The sequence below is a fragment of the Mus caroli genome, chromosome 5 (assembly GCF_900094665.2).
Source record: "Mus caroli chromosome 5, CAROLI_EIJ_v1.1, whole genome shotgun sequence".
Classification (NCBI taxonomy): Eukaryota; Metazoa; Chordata; class Mammalia; order Rodentia; family Muridae; genus Mus; species Mus caroli.
The window spans coordinates 85,225,650-85,247,616 of NC_034574.1; the positions used below are offsets into that span (position 1 = coordinate 85,225,650).

The 21,967-nt window shown below is 45.3% G+C and overlaps 2 protein-coding genes across 5 annotated transcripts in view; one reads left to right on the forward strand and one right to left on the reverse strand.

Moving 5' to 3' along the window:
• The window catches only part of G3bp2 (G3BP stress granule assembly factor 2), an 84,648-nt gene extending 71,422 nt beyond the window's left edge, over positions 1–13,226 (reverse strand). For both annotated transcript variants that reach the window (XM_029477123.1, XM_021161935.2), the window contains exon 1: positions 13,053–13,226. The gene's annotated coding sequence lies outside the window, so the exon portion shown is untranslated. The remainder of the gene's footprint in view (positions 1–13,052) is intronic.
• A 147-nt stretch (positions 13,227–13,373) lies between these two features.
• The window catches only part of Uso1 (USO1 vesicle transport factor), a 72,297-nt gene continuing 63,703 nt past the window's right edge, over positions 13,374–21,967 (forward strand). For 2 of the 3 annotated variants that reach the window (XM_021162717.1, XM_029477385.1), the window contains exon 1: positions 13,437–13,665. In XM_021162717.1, the coding sequence (XP_021018376.1) occupies positions 13,600–13,665 (66 nt within the window). In that variant the 5' untranslated portion in view covers positions 13,437–13,599. Of the gene's footprint in view, positions 13,666–21,967 lie in introns of all 3 variants that reach the window. The other variant, XM_021162718.1, reaches the window with a different exon arrangement.

Sequence of the window (21,967 nt, forward strand, 5' to 3'; positions counted from 1 at the left end):
TAAAGAACATCCCTCCATGGCCTCTGCATCAGCTCCTGCTTCCTGACCTTCCAGTCCTGACTTCCTTTGGTGATGAACAGCAGTATGGAAGTGTAAGCCGAATAAACCCTTTCCTCCTCAACTTGCTTCTTGGTCATGATGTTTGTGCAGGAATAGAAACCCTGACTAAGACAACAAGTTAGGCCAACACTGATCAGCTGTCTGGGTCAAGGGGGAAGGAGAAAAGATCCAAATAGGAAGAAATCAGAGTCAAGTCTTTATGTGAAAGTCAGTGACACTGCTTCCGTCTAGCTGGTTTGGGGATTTTGTTGTTGGTTGTTTTGTTCTGAGACAGGGTTTCTCTGTGTTGTACTAGCTGTCCTGAAACTCTTCAGTGTAGACCAGAGTGCACCACCACATCCTGCATGGATTTCTTCTGTCTGTCTGTCTTTTCTATTAAGATGTCCATACTACAACAAAACAACACAACAAAGCATCGCCCAACTAAAATTGGATTCAATTCTTAGCAAGATGTGTGGGAGCCAAAAGACATCCTCTTGGAAAGCTTCCCACACGGGAGGCAGAATGGCAACGACGAGGGAAGTAGGAGAGAGCATCTTCATGGTGCAGGGCGCTCTGCTCAGGGTCAGAACACTCACCTAGCATGTACGAGGCTCCAGGTTCTATCCCCAGAACCATAAAAGCAAACCACCCCCCCCACACACACACACACAGAGTTTTGAAAACAAACGGGGTATGTAAGCCAGCCCACCCACACCCCCAATGCAGCTCATTAATTACGTAGAGCAGCACCTGGGAGGTAGAGGCAGTGGGAGTTTAAGATCATCTTCAGCTATACTGCAAGTTCAAAGCCACCCTGGGCTACATGATTCTCTTTCCCTCTCTCTCTCTCTCTCAAAAAAAAATTATTATCACTAATAATGGAAATATTAGGTATGTTGAGCCTCCTGAAAGATCTACTATGAAAACTGCAATTTTGTAGTCCCTTTGACCCTAAGACAGGAGCAAGATGAGGCAAACTTAAGGTGAGGGCATTCTACACAACAGCCCTTGTAAGCATGCATTGTACACCCAATGTCAAGACCATAAGCAACAGGAAAAGAGAGAAAATATTTCTTCTCCTTCTAAAAAAGATTTTACTTTTTAATTAGAGGTGTGCATGTGTGCGTGCATGTGTGTGTTTAGGTGAATGCAAGAGTCCAAGGAAGCCAGAGACAGGCATCAGATCCTCTAGAGCTGGAGTTACAAATGGTGTTTGTAAATCACCTGACGGAGGTGCTGGGAGCTGGGAGCTGGACCTGAGCCATCTCACCAGCATAAGGAATTAGTCTTTATTTTATTTTAGGTGTATGAGTGCTTTGCCAGCATGTATGTATGTGTACCACATGTGTGCCTGGTGCCCGTGGAGGCCAGAGGCAGCAGTGGGTTCCCTGGAACTGGAGTTAACAGGTGGTTGTGAGCTGCCACGTGGGTGCTGGGAAGGAGACCCAGTCCATCCACCAAAGCAGCAAGAGCTCTAATCCAATGAGCCACTTCTTTAGCCCTCCACGACATTCTTTCCTTGGGAAAAAAAAAAAAAAAAAAAAAAAGAAAGAAAGAAAAGAGAGAAAGAAAGAAAGGAAGAAAGGAAGAAAGAAGTTGATAACTAAAGATACAGAACATATAAATGAAAGATTTAATGCCCGGAACAACAACAATCCCCCATAAAAAGGTATTTAGTGGCGGGGCAGTGGCCTTTAATCCTAGCACTTGGGGGGCTGAGGCAGGTAGATCTCTGTGAGTTTCAGGCCAGCTTGGTCTACAGATCGAGTTCTATGACAACCAGGACTACACAGAGAACCCTGTCTTGAAAAACCTTATTTATATTAAAAAAAAAAGATAATAGCATGATATGGAAGCTAATTTCTTGGTTTTGTTCACAGCACTGTGTTATTTAGGAAACAGTTTCATCTTTAGGAATTGGATGATGAAGTCTTTGGGGGCATGCCAATAAATTCCCCAGGGATGTTTCAGGAGATGTATGTATTTGCAGAGAATGGAGCGATTAGGAATGCTTCCGTTGGAAGGATCTGGGTGAAGGGCATAGAGGAATTCTTCATTTAGCTTTTGCAGCCTCTCTCTGGTTCTGAAATTAGTTCATTAATAAAAGGTTAAAAGGGTGAAAGGCTCAGTGGGTGGACTCTCTTGGGTACTCATCCTTTTTTTAAAAAATGTACAAATTTATTTATTTATTATTCTTTTAAGAATTATTTATTTTATGTATATGAATACACTATCATTCTCTTCAGACACACCAGAAGAGGGTACCAGATTCTGTTACAGATAGTTGTGAGCCACCATGTGGTTGCTGGGAATTGAACTCAGGACTTCTGGAAGAGCAGTTAGTGCTTTTTTTAAATTATTATTATGGTTTTTCGAGACAGGGTTTCTTTGTGTAGCCCTGGCTGTCCTGGAACTCACTTTGTAGACCAGGCTGATCTCAAACTCAGAAATCTGCCTGCCTCTGCCTCCCGAGTGCTGGGATTAAAGGCGTGTACCACCACGCCTGGCATGAATTCTTATTTAAGGGATTTGATTCCTTGGCTATCCATTAGGTCATCTGAAAATAGCCCTTGGGTCCCCATCTTTATCCTTTCTCCTGCCCAGAATAAGGATGTAATGCTGGAGACAGAAGAGCCAGCAAGAGTCACAAATCGAGCTGGGCCATCTGCCAGGCAGACAAACCTGGAGCCCACAGGATATCCTAGGGCATCACCCTGGATGGCCAGGGTATCTTATCTGAGATACTCTTCATGTGGGTTGGGAGGGGGTGGCGGTGCGGGTTGTGATGGTTTTCTCAAGACCAGTTCTAATGCAGCAGGATTTCAAGAGAGACCATCTAGATTTGCAAAGAAAATGTGCCTTTCTGCTCTATTCCACGTCAAAGGCAGGCCTCATTCTGTACAACAGGAAAAGAACTTCCTAGCAGTCTCAAGTTTTCTCAACTTAGGAGAAAAGCTCTTGGGGGGTGGGGGTAGGGTGGAGACACACAGAGAGAGACACACAGAGAGAGACACACAGAGACGGAAAGACAGAGAGACTCCAGGGTTGGCTGAATCAATAATTCAAGACATCAAGCACATCTGTTTTTCAGTGTGCTGGTACAGTGAGCTATTTTTAAGCGTGGAGGGGGGGGGTCACTGTATTTACGTGGGTGATGCTCATAGAGAAGTGAGTCAGCAATTTCATTCTGGTTCTTGGATCTCACACCAGGCACTTTCTCTCCCCTCCCAGTCCTGCCCTCTGACCCTGTTTCAATCAGCTCCTGGGACTGTCTACCTCCAGGACGGGCAAGGATACCATGTAACCAAGTTCTAGGGAGCAAACCGGCTCACTGGGAGATGGAGGGCAAGGCTGCAGTATAGGAAGGACCATTACCAGCTGGCAAAAGAAAGCTCAAACTGCTGCATCAAGGGAGCTCCAGACCGGGTGAGCTTCTAAAAGCTCTAGCCTGCAGAGGGGAAGCTGCTTCTAGGCACCAAGTGCCGGCCAGACCAATCTAACCCTCTGGCCCTGCTGTGGGTCCTCGAAATGTGCCTCATCTGAGACTGCTTGGATTTCCTACTGCTGCCTCACAGACGGAGGCCAGGGCTTCAGGCACATTTTAAATTTTGACAGACTTCAGTTTTCATCGAAACCCTGCCGCTTTGAAACTGTGCTCATGAGAAAAAGACTTTGCCCCTCCCTAGCCCCCCACCCCTCAACCCCATGATGCTTAGCCAGTGGTTAAGAGCTAATATGGGCTCTGTTCATCATGTCACTGCCTGGCTTTTTTTTTTAAAATGGTGTGGATTCTGAACATTCTTTAAGTTCCTGACGTCAACCGTACACATCAAATTAATACCGAAATCCTCATTTCGCTCTGGCCCAGATTCTAGGCCCAGACCTAGTTAGCAGCCTTTCAGGAAGGCGAATGGCTGCCATGACCTATGGAGAGCTTGGATCTCAGATGTCTTCTTGTTTTGAGACAGGACATCCCTTAGCTCGGGCTGGCCTACAACAAATATCTCTTGCCCCTGCCTCCTCAGAACTGGGAATGAAGGTGTGTATCCCTACTCCCAGTTATTTGCTTTTTAAATGTACACGTTAAGATGTATGTGTGTACCATCCGTAACGAGATCTGGCACCCTCTTCTGGAGTGTCTGAAGACAGCTACAGTGTACTTACATATAATAAATAAATTAAAAAAAAAAAAAATGTATGTGTGTCAGTACCTGCATGACACCATGAACATGCTGGGCTAAAAGGACACTCTGTGGAGACACTTCTCCCCTTTGGTCTGGAACCATCAGATGGCAAAACCACCTTTACCTCCTGAGTGATCTGGCCAGCCTGCATCTCAGGTATTTTTTCAGTAGAGACAAATACTTAGTAGATTTTTCTAGGGTCACTTTGGGTCTCACAGACTTTGTGGCTCTGTTTCAGAAAGCCACGTTTTTTAATAGGTGGAGAGGAGGCGAGGGGGGCAAGTTGGGGGCTCCTTCTAACTCTTTATCTCTTGGCTGAGTCAGTGCTCTATTTCTGTGAAGAGACGCCATGACCAAGGCAACTCTTAGAAAAGAAAACGTTTAATTGGGATTGGCTGACAGTTTGGAGGTTCAGTCCACTATCATGGTAGGGAGTGTGGCAGCCAAGGAGGTCCTAGAGCAGGAGCTGGGGGCTACTTCCGGGTCCACAGGAGGAGAGGCCAGGCCTGGCACTGGCTTCTGAAACCTCAAAGCCTATCTACCCCACAGTGGCACGCCTCTAGCAAGGCCACACCTCCTGCTCCTTCGTGTGTCTTCCCGTTGCCTCTCTTCAGTAACTAAGCATTCAAATGTGAGACTATGGGAGCCATTCTTATTCAAACTGCCACATCTGCCTCCAGTTATTTCCACTCAGATAGAAATGCAATGTGATGCAAAATTCCTCAGATTAAATAACAGCATGCTCTGGTGTCGGACTTGCAGAGCCAAGGAATGGATGCTACCAATATGCTAATACAGCAGAGAGGGGAAGCCTCTGTCTCTCAGCCTGTCTATCTTTCTTGCTTTTCCACCTCTCACGCCACTGTCCACGGCCTCCTGAGTGGCTGGCAGCAACGTCTACATCCAACTCTCTTCTTCAATGTACTTGTCTCTGACAGTTCTGGAGTCTCTCTCCACCTGCATGTTATTCAGCTGAGCTCTTCCTGGTTATTTGGCGGGGGTGGGGGTGGGGGTGGGAGTTAGGGGGTGTAGTCACTAATCGTATGGCATTGGCACCCCATCATCAACTCCATTAAAGAACTAGAATGGGGGTGGGGTGGGAATGTAGCTGGATGGGAAATAACATGTTTAGCATGCTTGGTCTAAGTCCCAGTATCATACACACACACACACACACACACACACACACACACACACACACACACGGGAAGGGTTGGAAGGGGAGGGGGTGGGACTTTAGGCTGGCTAGCTTTGGGAGTTTCTGGTCCCAGAAGCTCAGGCTAATTTGACAGACTACATTCTGTTCTCCAGAGACAGGCAGTCTTGATATTCTGCCTGCCACCTCCTCCATGGGCCACCAGCGAGTAAAGACAGACAGCTGCAACTTGCCCTGTAACCCAGGCTGGCTGGGGCTCTATCTATAACCAATCATCTTATACTTTCATGGAATCTTGGCACCAGCCAATGAGAACTTCAAAGGCTTGGCCTAGCTGTGGAATGGGACAATAAACTTGTTAATCCCTTGTCTTAACTGCTTAGGACCTGCCTGTTCAGCCAGCAGCAGGGAGAAGGAGAGAGCAATAGAGGTGAGGAGGTGATGGCCAAATGCCTCACAGAAGCCAATGTACAAGAGCCTGGGTCCCACAAACTTGTTCAATAGTTTTCTAAAAAAAAAAAAATAAAAAATAAAAAATGTTTGTAGGGCTGGAGAGATGGTTCAGTGGTTTAATAGAGCTGACTGCTCTTCCAGAGGTCCTGAGTTCAAATCCCAGCAGCCACTTGGTGGCTCACAACCATCTGTAATGGAATCCAATGCCCATTTCTGGAATGTCTGAAGACAGCTACAGTGTACTCATATACATAAAATAAATTAACGAAAAATATGCAAACAAAAAATTGTTTGGCATTCCTAATTTAGATATTTCCATAAGTAAGCACTTCTCTTTATAGTACTTTCTTAAACTTAGATACGCACTAGGAAGTCACATTAAAAAAAAAAAAAAGTCTTATCTCCTTGCAGACAGAAAAAACAAAAACAAACAAACAAAAAAAACCCACAATACAAATTCATCAAATAACAGCATCATTTGCCATTATTTTGCAAAGCCACAGAACTGAGGCGATGTGTTAGTGGAACTGCTGAAAAGGCATTCTTAAATACATTGAGGTGGGGAGGGATGGCTCAGTGGTTAGGATCACGTGCTGCTCTTTTAGAGGAGCCTTTAGCTTCCTAGCACCCACATGGTGGCTCACAAGTACCTGTAACTCCAGTTCCAGGGGATCTGACGCCCTCTTCTGGCCTTCTTAGGCAATGCATGCATATGGAGCACAGACACCCATGCAGGCAAAAGACCCACACTCATAAATAATTGTAGTAGTAATAACAACGATGATGATGATGATGACATAGATTATAAAACCTGACAGCCCAGCAGGCAGAGGTGTCTGCTGCCAGGCATGACATCCTGAGTTCCATCCCAGCAACCACACGATGGAACCAGCTCCCCAAAGTTGTTCTCTGAACTCCACACACACGTTTTACGCTACACACGCTCCCCAGACCCCCAAGAATTTACTAAGGTGGAAAGACCCAACTGGAACTGTGAACACCATTATTCTATAGGAAGGTGGAAAAGGGAAACAGGCAATGCATCAGCGGTCAGGAGCAACTGCATCCTTCCTTCCTTTCTTTTAACTTTAATTATTTTATGTGCATGGGTGTTTTGCCTGCATGTATGTCTGTGCATCACATGCGTGCCTGGTGCCTGCAGAGGCTGGAAGAAGGTATCTGATGCTTTAGAACTGGAGTTCCGGGTAGTTGTGAGCCTCATTGTAGGTGCTAGAGATCAAACCTGGGTCCTCTGCAGGAATTCAGCAGTTAGTGCTCTTAACTGCTGTGCTGTCAGCCCGTCCCTGGGTGTAGTAGATATTAAAGTAAGATGTGTCGACCACAGGGAAACTGGACTGAGATCTGATGCTAAAAAATGTTCTTCCATCCACAGATGTTTATATTTACTTCTGATAAAGGTTAACTGTTCATTTAATCATTAAAGGTCACCAACATATCTATGAACAAAATTACAAAATTTATTATATTAATAAAAATTTCAAGTAAGGTGTGGTAGTGTATACCTACGATCCCAGAATTTGAGGGTAGGAAAGGGAGGGAGGGAGGGAGGGAGGGAGGGAGGGAAGGAAGGAGGGAGGGAAGGAGAGAGAGAGAGAGAGAGANAGAGAGAGAGAAAGAGGAAAGGGAGGGAGGGAGGGAGGGAGGGAAGGAAGGAGGGAAGGAGAGAGAGAGAGAGAGAGAGAGAGAGAAAGAGAGAGAGAGAGAAAGAGAGAGAGAGAATGAGAATGAATTGGATGCTTTTACATGGGGCCAGGGTTTGATTCCCAGCACCCACATGTCATTCAGTTCCAGAGGTTCCCATGCCCCCTTCTGGCCACCAAAGGCACTGCAAGATGTGGAGTACAGACATACAAACAAAATGCCCCTATGCATAAGTAACAATTTAAAAATAAGACTTTTTATTTAAAAATAAATAAATAAATAAAGCCGGGCATGGTGGTGCACGCCTTTATTCCCAGCACTCGGGAGGTAGAGGCAGGTGGATATCTGAGTTCGAGGCCAGCCTGGTCTACAAAGTGAGTTCCAGGACAGCCAGGGCTATAACAGAGAAACCCTGTCTCGAAAAACAAAACAAACAAACAAACAAACAAACAAGGCTAAAGAGAAATCTGAGGATCCTGAATTAATATCGCTGCTGTGCCATGCTTAGCAAACTACAGAATCAGCTCTATACACAAGTCCACAATGGGAATCTCCTCTTTGTCCCTATGGGTCAGATACTGTGGTAAACCGAGGGGTAAAAACAACTTACAAAAGGACTGAAATCTTTGCTCTAACAGAGTTAGAATTCTAGGAGTTGGAGAGGAACAGGCAATAACAAGATGAAATATACATGGCATATTATACTATATTTCATGAATCCTAAAATGTACATTTTCCCACTGTCTTAGTTAGGGTTTTATGGCTACGATGACTAAGACAAGTCTTATAAGGACATTTAATTGGGGCTTACAGGTTCAGAGGCTCAGTCCATTGTCATCAAGGTGGGAACAGGGCAGCATCCAGGCAGGCATGGTACAGGAGGGGTTGAGAGTTTTACATCTTCATCTGAAGGCTGCTAGCAGAATACTGACTTCCAGGCAGCTAGGGTGAGAGTCTTAAAGACCACACCCATAGTGACATGCCTACTCCAACAAGGCCACACCTACTCCAGGGCCATACCTTCTAATAGTACCACTCCCTGGGCCAAGCATATACAAAACATCACACCCATTTACAAAATCTAAGCTTGGTGCGTTTATTTTGTCAGGTTGTGCCTTGTGGGAGCTTCAGAGAGAGCATAAGCCTAGCAGAGAGAGGCAGTGAGGGGCTTCCAAGAGTCAGGCAACACCTGTGTAACATCTGAGCTGACCTAAAAGATGGTAGGGATGGTTGACACCCACAGAAGACACGCCTCTAAGTGAACAGAAGAAGCAGACTTCCCAAACAGGAAAAATACGGCCGCAAAGTCCACAGCAGATTTTGTAGGGACATACAGACAAGTGTCGATTGATGCTAGGGAGAAAGGGTACCAGCACACAGGGGTGCAGGCTTTGCCAACGTGTGCTCACCTCTGCCTGCAGGAAACCACTCGTCAGAGTTAGGAACGCTGTGTCATTGAGGTGCTCTGTGGATTAAGCCGATTATTATTGGGTCAGGTGTGATGGACTTACCAGTAAGTCCAGGACTCAGGACGTGGACTCAAAGCTAACCTGAGTTACGCAGAGAATGAAAGCCTGCCTCAGAAAATACAACCAGGGCTGGAGAGATGGCTCAGCGGTTAAGAGCACTGACTGTTCTTCCAGAGGTCCTGAGTTCAATTCCCAGCAACCACATGGTGGTTGACAACTATCTGTAATGGGATCTGATGCCCTCTTCTGTTGTGTCTCAAGACAGCCACAGTGTACTTGTATATAACAAATCTTTGAAAAAAAAAAAAAAGAAAACGAAGCATTCAAACAAGCAATAAACTAAAATATTGTGTGTGTGCGTGTATGTGTGTGTGTATATATATATATATATATATATATATAAATTATGGTACTGCAGATTGAATTCACAGCCACATAAATGCTAAGCAAACTTTCTGTATGTGTAGGAGGATTTGTTTGTTTGTAGGATTTTTTTTTCCCTGTTGGGTGCCAATTAACTTGCTATGTACCTTGAACTTCTGATCCCCCACCCCCGCCCCTCCCCGCCACCATCACCTCCACCAGGTGATGTGGTAATGGGGAATCACACCCAGGGCTCCATGCATATTTGACAAGCACTACACTAACTTGAGCTGTACTTGCTGAGCCGGCCGGCCTTCCAGCTCTAAGCAAGCCTCTAACATCGACTGACATCTGCAGCCCAGGAGGGTTCTTTGATGCAAAGCACTCTGAACACAGCCTAGCAGAAAATGGTAAAGTACTTGGCATTGCTATTGATTAGTCCTGACCTTTGACCCCCGCAGGCTCGACATCAACTTATTTTGTTGTATGTCAGTGGGTTGACTGCATAGTAACAAACAGTCTAATTAATGGTGTTTTGAGACACCGCTTTTCCAGTAGGCGGTGTTTCCAAAATCTGCATATGATGTGTTTCAAACTCAGATGATGACTGTGGCTCTCAACCTATGGGTCAAGACCCCTTTGGGAGTCAACCAACCTTTTGTGTGTATGTGATGTTATCAGATATCCTGAATATCAGATATTTACAATTCATAACAGTAGCAAAACTACAGTTATGAGGTTGTATCAAAAATAATTCTGCCGGGCGTGGTGGCGCACGCCTTTAATCCCAGCACTCGGGAGGCAGAGGCAGGCGGATTTCTGAGTTCGAGGCCAGCCTGGTCTACAAAGTGAGCTCCAGGACAGCCAGGGCTATACAGAGAAACCCTGCCTCGTAAAAACCAAAAAAAAAAAAAAAAAAAAAATTCTATGGTTGGGGGGTCACTACAACCCAAGGAACTGTAGTAAAAGGTCTCAGTGTGTGGAAGGTTGAGAAGCCCCACTCTAAGGCATAGACAATCCCTTGCCTCCAAGCTATAAAACAATCATATGCTATGATGCGCATTTTTTTAAAGATTTACTTATTTATACATAAGTACATTGCAGCTGTCTTCAGATACACCAGAAGAGGGTATCAGACCTCATTACGAGTAGTTGTGAGCCACCATGTGGTTGTTGGGATTTGAACTCAGGACGTCTGGAAGAGCAGTCAGTGCTCTTACCCCCTGAGCCATCTCTCCAGCCCTCTGATGCTCATGCTTTTTGCTGAGTTTTCAAGCAGAAAAAGAGGCTTGGCAAGCCCAGCCACTGAAGGAAATTGGTTTTAACAACAACAACAACAACAACAACAAACCAAAATGGATTGCAAAATAATTAATTTTAGTAGATGCTCTTGGTCAGTTTTAGTTTAGGAAATGGGAAATGATTCTCATCAACTCGGAGTTTCTGTTTGTGGAAATGCTACTAAACCCACACACCATTTACGGTACCGTCCTGGAATCCTTCCAAGAGTCAGTTACAACTTTCTCATGTCTTCTCTTGCTTCTACAAGTGGTTCTTCAGCAACTACCATGTTGTTGACTTCTGCTACACGGCTAGAGAGCACAAGCAGGAAGAAGACATTGTCCTTAACTCTTTCTAGACATCAAAGTGTTGATGGAGTGATACTTAACCTTCTTCTTAAATAAGGAGTCACTTCATGGCTGCTCCCTGCTTGGGTTTCCTCAGATCCTTCCTGGGGCATAAATAAGAGTTTATACTTTATCTGCCTCTTTTTTAGACCTCAAATCTCAAGTGAGCAGAACAGAATGGAGATTGTGAGACCAGGGAATGTGGTGGGTCACCCTCATCATTTCTGCACTCAGCTGGCCGTCCCTTAGTCCTTCCCTCTGTCCTTCCTTCTGTCCATCTCTCAGTCCTTCCTGCTCAGGACCCAAATGTTAGGGAATAAAACAGGTCAAATGACGGACACCTCGTAAGTCATGACTACTGTGTCCAACAAAGTTTAAAACAAGGTATTTCAAGGAGGTTTGTCCCTTAAAACAATTTTGTAACAATGTCAAGGTCCTGTGTTCCATTACCAAACAACAGAGATGTCTCCAAGCCCCCTCAGATCGTATCAGAGCCTCATCCCTTAAGGTAGGACAGTGAGGCTTGGGGAAGAGGAGAGATCAGGCTCGGTGCAAGGCGAGAATGCTAGGTGAGGGTCTTTGCAGGCTTTCCTTGGTCACTGGTGACAATTTAATGGTTACGTTTTTTAGGAACAAACAAAATGCCTCCATGGAAAATGTCTAAAGCAAAATGTCAAGCAGAGGACAATAGTGGCACACAGTATTCCTGGCAATAGTATCCCACCGTGCTCTGTGTCCAGGCTTGCGACCTTGGGACTATCTATCATCACTATGACCTGCATGGTGTGTGTTCTGTCATTCACGGGCAGAACAGATCGTCTCTCTTAGCATACTACTCACATGTTCATTCAACAATTTATTCACTTATCCATCAAAATCACTCCACGATTAGTAAATACACTAGCAACCGATTTACAAATGGCCCAGTCATCAGATTTGGCTTATCAAGTTTGAATTCAGTGTCCGGCGGCAAAGTGACAATGCAAAGAATCTGCATCTTGATTTCAAGGTACTCTCTCCTGAGACACTGAAGTGGAGGCTTAAGGAACTAGCAGGAATCTGCCCCACAAAGAGGGAAAGGGCATACTAAAGCAAGAGAAACATGTTGAGTATTTGAGGGATACTGGCACTTCAACCCTAACAGGTGTGTCTGCCAAACTACGGAGTTTGGATGTCATTATATAAACCAGGGAACCACTGGAGGATTCTAACAAGAGGACTGACCTACTTCTTCTTGGGCTCACCCAAGGGTGTACTGAGGGAAGCCAGGGCTGAATGTAGACAAACTAGTTAAGAGCCTACTGCTGTAATCTCAGTGTGGATGTAAGTTGAAGCAACAAGCAGAGTATTCAAAGAGAGGAAGAATCTGAGAAATATCCCTGCACACCATACACTCAACATTGGACAGGTGAAGGAGGAAAGCCGGAGTCTTCGGATTCCTCCTTATAGACTAGGGGATTATTTGGGTAGAGGTACTACTGAGCACGCGATGGCACAGCGTGGAAGCATACTGGTTTCTTTTTAGAGGGAGTCTGGGGAAGACATAGGTCTTAATCGTCACATCTGAGACCTATGGGGAATTGAAACCAAGAGAGGCATGAGTCAGTTGGTTTACTCGACTCCCTTTCAAGAAATTTGCAAAACCATGTGTACCTGGCAGCCTCATTTGGAAAGAACAAGTATAGCGATTTGGAAATATGACATTCTGCTTGCTAAAACCATTGAAAACGTAGAAATTAAGAATTAATTTTAAAAAGGGGAGGCATTATGCTACCAAAATGACACAATGGAACAATTTATTTCTAATCTCTTATTAGAGATAAACGAAGGGGGTTACTTCTCATACTTAAAAATGAGCGGAGAACCTGGTGTTTAGATCAAGGAATTCTTCTTAGCGGGGCTAAGGAGCAAGAATTTAGAAACGCGCCCTCCAGTGGTAGTGGAATGAGGGGTCTCTAGCACCCCCTTTACCACCAAACAAAGCCCTGGGTAGAAATGCAATTTGCGAGGATCAAAAGGCCACCTCGCTCGTACCGCTTAACCGAAAGAACCATACTAATCCTCCCAGGGGACAGGACACTCTTCTCCCCCTTACCTGTCACGCCGGCCAAAGGAAAATTTCACTTTCGACTCAACAAAAATAAACCCTCAGGTTTGACAGCTTGCAGTCCGTCCCGCTCTCGGCGACAAAACACCTACCAGCCGACACGCGTAGTCTAATCAGAGCCTCCAGAGCCGACTGGGCAGGGCTGCGACCACGTGGGTGACCGCGGCCAGCAGCAGCAAGCAGCGCAAGGAGGAGGAGGGGGCGTGCCCATGTGGTGGGAGGCCTGCTGGTGGGCGTGGCCTGCGGGGCCGGGCAGGTGGGCGTGGCCTGCGGCCCGGGGGCTCCCTCCTCTCCCCTTTTGCCTTCGCCCTTCGAGCCGCCACGTAACGCCACGTCTCCGCGCATGCGCACCGCGGCTGGTGTCGGTGGCTGTTTCCGGGCTCCGGGGGCCGGAGAGGCTGCTGAGTAGGAGGCGGCGGTGGCGGAGGCCGGGGAGTGCGGAGAGCCGGCTCGGGGGCTAGGCCCTGCGGGGGGCGGGGGGCGGTCGTGTTTTCTTTGGCAGAGGGGCTGGTGAAGCCGGCGGCTGAGCGACAAGATGAATTTCCTCCGTGGGGTGATGGGGGGCCAGAGTGCCGGACCCCAGCACACTGAAACCGAGACGGTGAGCGCAGCGTCGCCGGGGCCGGGCTGGGTGGGTGAGATCGGGGCGTCTATGCCGCTCCCGTCGCCTGCCTTCTTTCCTTCCCCCTGCTCGGACGCGCGAGCTCCCCACGCGGCGGCGCAGCCCGGGCCGTGGTGACAGGAGGGCTTCGGGGACCCGGCACGGCGAAGGACCGCGCGGCCCCTCCCTCCTTCCCTTTAACCTGTCGGCCGGCCAGCCTCGGTGCCGGCTGAAACCCGGCTCTGCGGGGCTGGAAGGAGGTTAAGACCCAGCTGTTGGCGAAGGCTTGTGGCTAAGAATAAAACGATATTCTTGGGGCACAATGCCACCTGTTCCTGCCCCATCAGCTGTAAGAATGGGCATTTGCCTAGGGTTGGTGGTTCAGACCCTACTTTTCAGGTTCACCCAAATGTGTCATGGGGCAATACTTACTCCTCTTGCACGCTGTAGTAATCTGCGCGCTAACCACTCTAGGGACTCTTCTGCTCTATTGGTGACACGATTTGTTAATGTTTTTCTTTTTTAATTATTAAGACATGGAAAACCAGCATTTGATTTTATGTTTAGGATACACTTCCTGGGAAGTTTGCAGAGCCGATTGGAAACTGCTGTGGATGGCTTACCTGAGAAAAATGAATTTAGATATACAGAAAAAAAATGGGTGTGACATTTTAAAGACAAACTTTGGATAGTTGTCATAGCTCTGTTTTGTGGATTCAGAGGGTCATAAAATAGGACCTGCAAGATAGGGTGGAGTCTTTACTAATGAAGAGAGAATTAAAGTAACTTGACCAGAATCTTGGAGCTAGAATTTACTACCGGGGAAACTAAGAAACTAAGCTTTCTGCTAAGCTTAGACTTGATTGCTGATCCCTGGGTTTCAGTTCTTAGCTGGCACTTTTGGAAATAAGATTACCCACATTAATTAAGTTAGGATTAAGTTAACTAACGAATGTAGTGTACTAATGTAGTTAGTGTAGTTTACTCATGTAGTTAGTACTGAGGGAGATGGAGGAGTCCTAGGACTGAATCCAGGGCCTGATTACATGGAGGGCAAGCATTCTGCCACTGAGCCAGACTTCCCACCAGGTTACAACGGAGCTGAAGGCTGTCAAGTGTGTTGCTTTTGAAAATCAGATCTCCTCTTCCCCCAATACCTGGCTTCCCTTGTTCCTCCCCACATGGCAACAAGGCTGCTGTTATTGGAAAGCCAGGGACTTTAGCTCACCACAGTCACAGCCCAACTCTCTAACCTTTCTGTGTTTTGTCTAATATTTGTCTGTCAGAAACACACAAATTAAGAGCTGGCTTTGAAATGAGACCTTGATTTGAATCCAGGCTTCCAGCCTTGGTTGACTTGGACAGATCTGGGAAGGCTAATGCTTTCTAAGTAAAAAGTGCTGGCTCCTGTGGCTGTAATGAGTCTTTAAAGTGGAGAAACATGAAAGTGCAGCCCTTAGTAGATGCTCAGGAAAGGATGGACTTGACTCCAGTAGGTTAGGCTGAGATGATCCTTCGGCCTTGTCACAGTGACCTCTGTGGAAGAGGTGATGAGTTCTTCAGCGTTAGAGGAATTTAAAGCTGAGGCTCCTGGAGCAGCGAGAGGTCAAGCCTCCTCACTCTCCGCTCAGCAAAGTGACTTGTGCAGCTGAGCACAAAGTGAGCTGGAGCTGGGACGCTTGGTTCAGTGTGCATGGATCAGCATCATAGTTTTACATCATGACTTTATACTGATGCCCAGTGTCACCGTGGTGAACATGTAAAGAGAGACGAGAGGGATGCCCTTGTTACTTCACTGGCTCTGAGAACTGAATCAGTAGTCTGTCTTTTGAGGACCGAGGTCACTGAGTTACTGTATGATCAAAGTTAGTTCTGATTCTGTTGGGAAGTCCAGCAGGGCCCAGGGCCACTAGTTGACATGGATTTATAGAGCCTCAGTGGAGTGCATGGTATAATATTAGATGCTTTAATTGTCCATATTTGATTTTGCCTACATGCTTGACTAGCCAAGGCTTTGAGCATCTACTATATAATCATCCACTACCTAGGTTCTTACATTGCTGCAAAATTAAATTGTATCATCTTCAGAATGGCTCTGCATTCTTTCTTTTTCATTTTTTTCTAGTGAAAAGCCTCTTTTATCTGAATTTAACCTGTTCTTTTCTAGTATGCACTTCTAACTTCTTTGCCGAGTAAACTACAAATAATCTCTTTCCTCACAGAACAACCATTGCTGTACAACAAGGTGAACCTGTCTTGTTCTTTCTACCGTCAATATGGTACACACACACACGTTATATATATTATGATCTATATTATACACAATAATTATAATATATAAAATGTATATGTTATATGTATTATATATCATCCTTAAAGTGTCTTTGTCCAAGAGTCAGTTGTATTTCAGATGTTTTTCCACTAGTAATATATGCACTATAAAAATTTCTTCACTGACATGTCACTGAGCTAAATCTCTAATCCCCCAACACATTTTTAAAAAATAGTAAATTAGATTTTTTGTTTGTTTGTTTTGTTTTTGTTTTTGTTTGTTTGGTTTTTTTTTGAGACAGGGTTTCTCTGTGTACCCTTGGCTGTCCTGGAACTCACTTTGTAGACCAGGCTGGCCTCGAACTCAGAAATCCGCCTGCCTCTGCCTCCCAAGTGCTGGGACAAAAGGCATGTGCCACCACACCCAGCGATTTGTATTTCAAATAAACCACAGATATTATGGTCAGAGCAACTTACAAATATTAGGCAGTAAACAATGCCATTGTATTCCTCCACAGTTGTTTGATCATTGAAGTCTCTGTGTCAGGCTTTTTGCTCAGAGATTTTTCTAGTGTACGGATTGCTTTAGCTGTTTTCCTACCGTTACTTTTTTCTTCCTTTATTGTGGAATGTGGGGGGAGGGGGTTCAGGGGTGTGGGGGTGGGTGGGAGTGGTTTCTGTGCTAGAAATTGAACCTGAGTGAGTAAGCTCCACCCCAGTCCAGCTTAGCATCTCCTGTATGGGACAGGAGTAACACTGTGCACTGTGTGTGCCTAACCTTCCATAGCCTCAGCTGAGAGGAACTTTGGACTTTATTAAGATATTCCTCAAAACCAGCCAAGTAGTAAAGATCTGTATTTGTATCACAGGAGCATCAGTGAGTCTGTGAAAAAAGGGGGACATTTTAAATCTAGGATTCCACCCACAGTATACTTTGCATTTTAAAATCTAGTGCTTTTGAATATGGTTTCTTTTCTCCCCACCCCACCCCCTTAAGGTAGAGAAAGACACTGGCTGGTGTCTGATGATTGAGACCCCTTTCACCCTGGGCTACACACATACTTGTGAATGCTCACGTGTTCTTAGTTTTATGTCTTCTGTTCAACTAGCACTGGTTTTAGAAGATAGTTTCTTGAAAAGTCCATAAGAAATGTGAATATATTTGATAAGTTGTAGGAATTCTTTCTATTTCAGGTTAGATCTTGAGGCACAAAAGTGGCCAACAGACTACAGCAACAGAGTCTCTGCTCTGCCCCAGGCATCTCTGTGGGGGCTGATCTGGAGGAACTGGCTCAGAAAGCAGGAGGGCTAACAAGCTAGCTAGCCACAGGTGTGTTTTTAACTAAAATTGCTCAGGGAGGAATGGGCTCTTCAATCACAGTTTAGGGCTGGCCTCTGATTCAGCAGGTAAGCCACTTGCCATGCAAGCCTGACAACCTTCAGTCGCCAAGACCCACAAAAAAGAAAAAGAGAACCAGCCTAACAGAGCTGTCCTCTGAACTCTCTGCCTGAGCACTGTGGTGTGAGCATGCCCCGCCTGTCATAGTAACAAAACAGAGATTTTGATGATGCACAGTGTGTGTGTGTGACAGAGTGCATCGTAGTGTTAGTGTAAGCTCTGAAATGTCCCTGGAGCTGCCACTTCCCTCTGTGCTAGTAACTAGGTCGGTGTCTTAATTGGGATGTTTTCTCACTCGGCTTGGCTTGCAATAGGAGTTTCAGAGAAAACCAGGAGAGCGATTTGCTTCTGAAGATGTCTATGTTTAAGCATGCCCTAACACTACCCCAGGGTGTTCCACCTTGTAAATGAGAACAACATTAACGTGGGATGGCCTAGAAAACAGTTTGCTACCTAGGAATTGTGTTGTCCGGTGGTCACAAACCAAACGGAAAAGCCTTCTTATATGGAGGTATATAGGTGGGTGGTGTCTTCACAGCTTTCTGTCTAGGCCCTGGATGGACACGCACCTAGTTGTGCCTTTCAGGGAACTTCAAGTATCTATTTCTCTGAGAAATGTACGTAGAGCAAAATTGTCCTAGTAGGCCTATTATTCTGTGATAGAAGTATATAATATACTTATTTCTGTTTTTCAAGAGTTCCCTGTGATCAGCAGCTCTATACCTAAAAGAATAAGCCCCGAACCCTTGTGATTCAGGGAGTAATTACAATCATTTGAACTGAATTATCTCCTAGGAGAGAACATACCCAGTTCACTTCTAGAAGCTTGCGTTTGTTTGCTTGTTTTTGAGACAGGGTTTCTTTGTAGCCTAGACTGGCTTTGAACTCAGAATTCAACTGCCTCAGCCCCAGTGCTGGGATTATAAACTACCACACCCAGCCCAGAAATTCTCCATATAAAAATGCTATGCTGAGTTTTTAGCTAGTCCAAATATCATGGAAAAGTTATGCTTGTTTTTATACCAGAGAAGTAGTGTAAACATTTCTTTATAAAGTGCTAATCATCTTTAATTTGAAAACTTCTATAATGTTACATGTTTTTAGACATGTGTATGTATGTGTGCATGTTATGTGTGTGTGCATGTTACGTGTGTATCTGGATCTGGTTGCACATGTACCCTTATGTGTGCTAGTCTGCCAATCAGAAGTTCCGCCTTTACCACATGTGGATTCCAGGAATAACACTCAGGTTATCATCAGGCTTGACAATAAGAACCTTTATCCATGAGCCGACCTGCCAGTCCTATAGTGTTAGACTTTTTTGTTGTTTTAAATTATTTATTTTTATGTGTGTGTGTGTGTTTTGCCACACCATGGGTGTGTCTGGTGCCTATGGAGGCCAGAAGAGGACATCGGATCCCCTGGAATGGAGTTATAGATAGTTGTGAACTTCCATATAGGTGCCGGGCTTGAACCGGGATCCTCTAGAAAAACATCCGTCCAGTGCTCTTAACCACTGAGCCATCTCTGTAGCCCCTGTAGTGATAGGTTTTAAGATTCTGGCATTTATGACAGGCTGTTTGGTAGACAAGTCTCATGATAGACTTGTTGAAAGGTTGTCCTTTTTAGGAACAGTCCATTTCGTGGGGAAAGCATGAACAGTAAATAAAGCAGTGTAGTAGTACCTTGGCAGATCACATGTGATTGTAACAGAAATGGGTTTTGTTGTAGGTGAGGTTATCCGAAGACAGCTGGCCTTTGCGTTTCTCTTGTCTTCAGAGTTACAGAGCTACATTGGAAACAAATCCCTGTCCTTGCTTGTAGTTGATTAGCAGTAACATTTATACTATTAGTCCATTATGCTTTAGTAGTATGCTGTAGGTTCACATGAATTGTTTTAGTCCTACCAAAAAGAATCTTCCTTGGGAGTTCTCTTTTAGGAAGGTACAACTATGTTAAACTCATAGAAAGCAGGGATAGACCATTACAGGAAGTTGGTAGTAGGTGAACAAATCCCTCTTAAATTATTAAATGCAGAGGCTCTTTTTCGTTTTGTTTTGTTCTTTTGGTTTTTTCGAGACAGGGTTTCTCTATATAGGCCTGGCTGTCCTAGAACTCACTTTGTAGACCAAGCTGGCCTCAAACTCAGAAATCCTCCTCTCTCTGCCTCCCGAGTGCTGGGATTAAAGGTGTGCACCACCATGCCCAGCACAGAGGGCTCTTTTTAAAAATATTTTTAATATGATATTTATTTAGCTTTATGTTTTGCTAAGATGTATGTTTGTATATTACATATGGGTCTGTTGTTCAAGGAGGCCAAAAGAGGGTGTCAGGTCCCCTGAAGCTGGAGGCACAGAGGTTGTGAGTCACCCTGTAGGTGCTGGGACCTCGAAGAGCATCAAGTGCTCTGCAGTGACCTGTTTCTCTTGCCCCTTGAACACCTAGAGATTTAATTGTTCCTGTCCTTCACTGATGCCTGTTAGACGCCTGTGAGGAACAGAAACTCCTGCAGGCCGTGATGGCACTGCCTTGCATCCTACTTTTGTGTATCCCCAATCCTCTCTTTGTCTGCTTTTAACTGTATTTTATTATGGGGCATGCATACCGTGGACTGGGCAACAGTGTCAGTTCTCCCTTCTCCCTTTACATGGGCTCTGTGCATCAGACCCAGGTCGTCAGCTTGTGAGCGAGTGCCTTTACTCACCGAGCCATCTCTTCTACCCAGGCTTCCATTTTCATGTCCTTCATTTCTATTCCACTCCCAGCTAGTCCCATTGCTTTTATGGGGGTGGGGGCTCCCCTGAGCATTACAGCTCTGTGTATATCTAATTTGCCTGTTGTTAGTGGGGCTCTTTATCTCATGTTTGACTTGCTAAATGGAATTATGACTCTGACGCAGCAGTTAACAAAGACGTTCTGATAGTCACCCATGTGAATTATGGTGACTCAAATGTTCTCTTGATGAGACTTATTTTGGGGATTTCATGGTGATTCAAATGCTCTATTGATGAGACTTTTATTTTTGAGGTGGGGCTTCACTCTGTAACCCAGGCTGGTCTTGACTCATAATCATCCTGCCTCAGCATCCTGGGGAGCTGGGATTACAGATATGTGCCGCCATGTCTTGGTTGTGTGTCTGTGTTTTCATGTACAACCTATACCAGTAAGCACTAAGTTTTTTATGGCTATCCTCTGCATTTACAGTTCTCTTTCCAGAGGTGAACGTGTTACTAAGTACAAATCTTTCATCTGGATTAACTTTGCTCAAGAAGCTTTTCCTTTAGAACTCTTTTTTTTTGGTGGTATTGTCCTTGTATAGTGTGTGGTTATTTAATGTGAGGGCCATGAACCGTCATTCAGGGTGGGCTCCTCAGTGAAGCAGGTAGGGCAGAGAAGCCTGAGGTGAAGCCATGGCAACCTATATGGGCTAAAGGATGTCACTGACACTCAGCAGCACCGGAAGTGTCCTGAATGTAGGTCCAGTGAGCCAGGTTTAGGGAGTGGGCAAAGTCTGCTTTTCTCTCACCCCATCACCATGTTCTGTGTCTCGTAGCTGCTGTGCCCATGTCTTTGTCTCTAAAAGGTGAATGTGGTGAATGTGGAGTGGTGACAGTCTCATCAGGACTTCATGAACATTAATACAGTTTTCAGGACAAGGTTTCTCTGTGTAGCCCTGGCTTTCTTGGAACTTGCTCTGCAGTCTGGGCTGGCCCCAGACTCACAGAGATTCTTATGCCTCGGTCTCCCAAGTGCTGGGATTAAATGTGTGGGCCACCACAGCCTGGCTAAATAAATTTTAAAATAGAAAGCACTTTAGCATCCATCTTTCATATGGTAAATGCTGCATTTGCCATATGTCTGCATTGAGTAGTTAGGGGCTCTGTTACTGCGGTGAAGACCATGACCAAAGCAAGCCAGAAGGAAAGGATTTATTTGGCTTACACTTCTTATTACCAAAGGAAGCTGGAGCAGGAATTCAAGCAGGGCAGGAACTGAGACAGAAGCTGATGCAGAGGCCATGAATGGGTCCTGCTTACTTGCTTGCTCAGCCTACCTTTTTATAGAAGCCAGGACCACTCACACAGGGATGGGCACCAACCCAATGGGCTGGGCCCTCCCCATCAGTCACTAATGAAGAAAATACTTGCCTACAACCCAGTCTTATGGAGGCATTTTCTTAATCGCAGTGCCTTCCTCTCAAATAACTTTGGTTTGTGTCAAGTTGACATTAAACTATCCAGCACACCATGTTTTACCAGTACGATAATATAGCTTGGCATACAGCTCTGAAGTTGGAATTTAGCTTAGAATGTTGGTTAGTATTGTTATCCCACTGATACGGTTAATAATAGTGGGTCTCCACGTGGTGGAAGGAGAGGACTGACTCTGGACAACACACTTGCATGTACAGTAACAGGAAATAAACTGTGGGTCCGGAGAGGTAGCTCGGTGGCTCCGGTTCTCTCCCAGTGAACCTGGGATGGTTCCCATCACCCACAAGGTAGCTCAGAACTCTACTTTGGGGAATCCAATAGAGGATTCTGGCCTCTAAGGGAGCTAAGCATATACATAATACATGCAGGCAAAACACTCAAGCACATAAAACAGAAATAAATAAATCTTTTTTTTTTT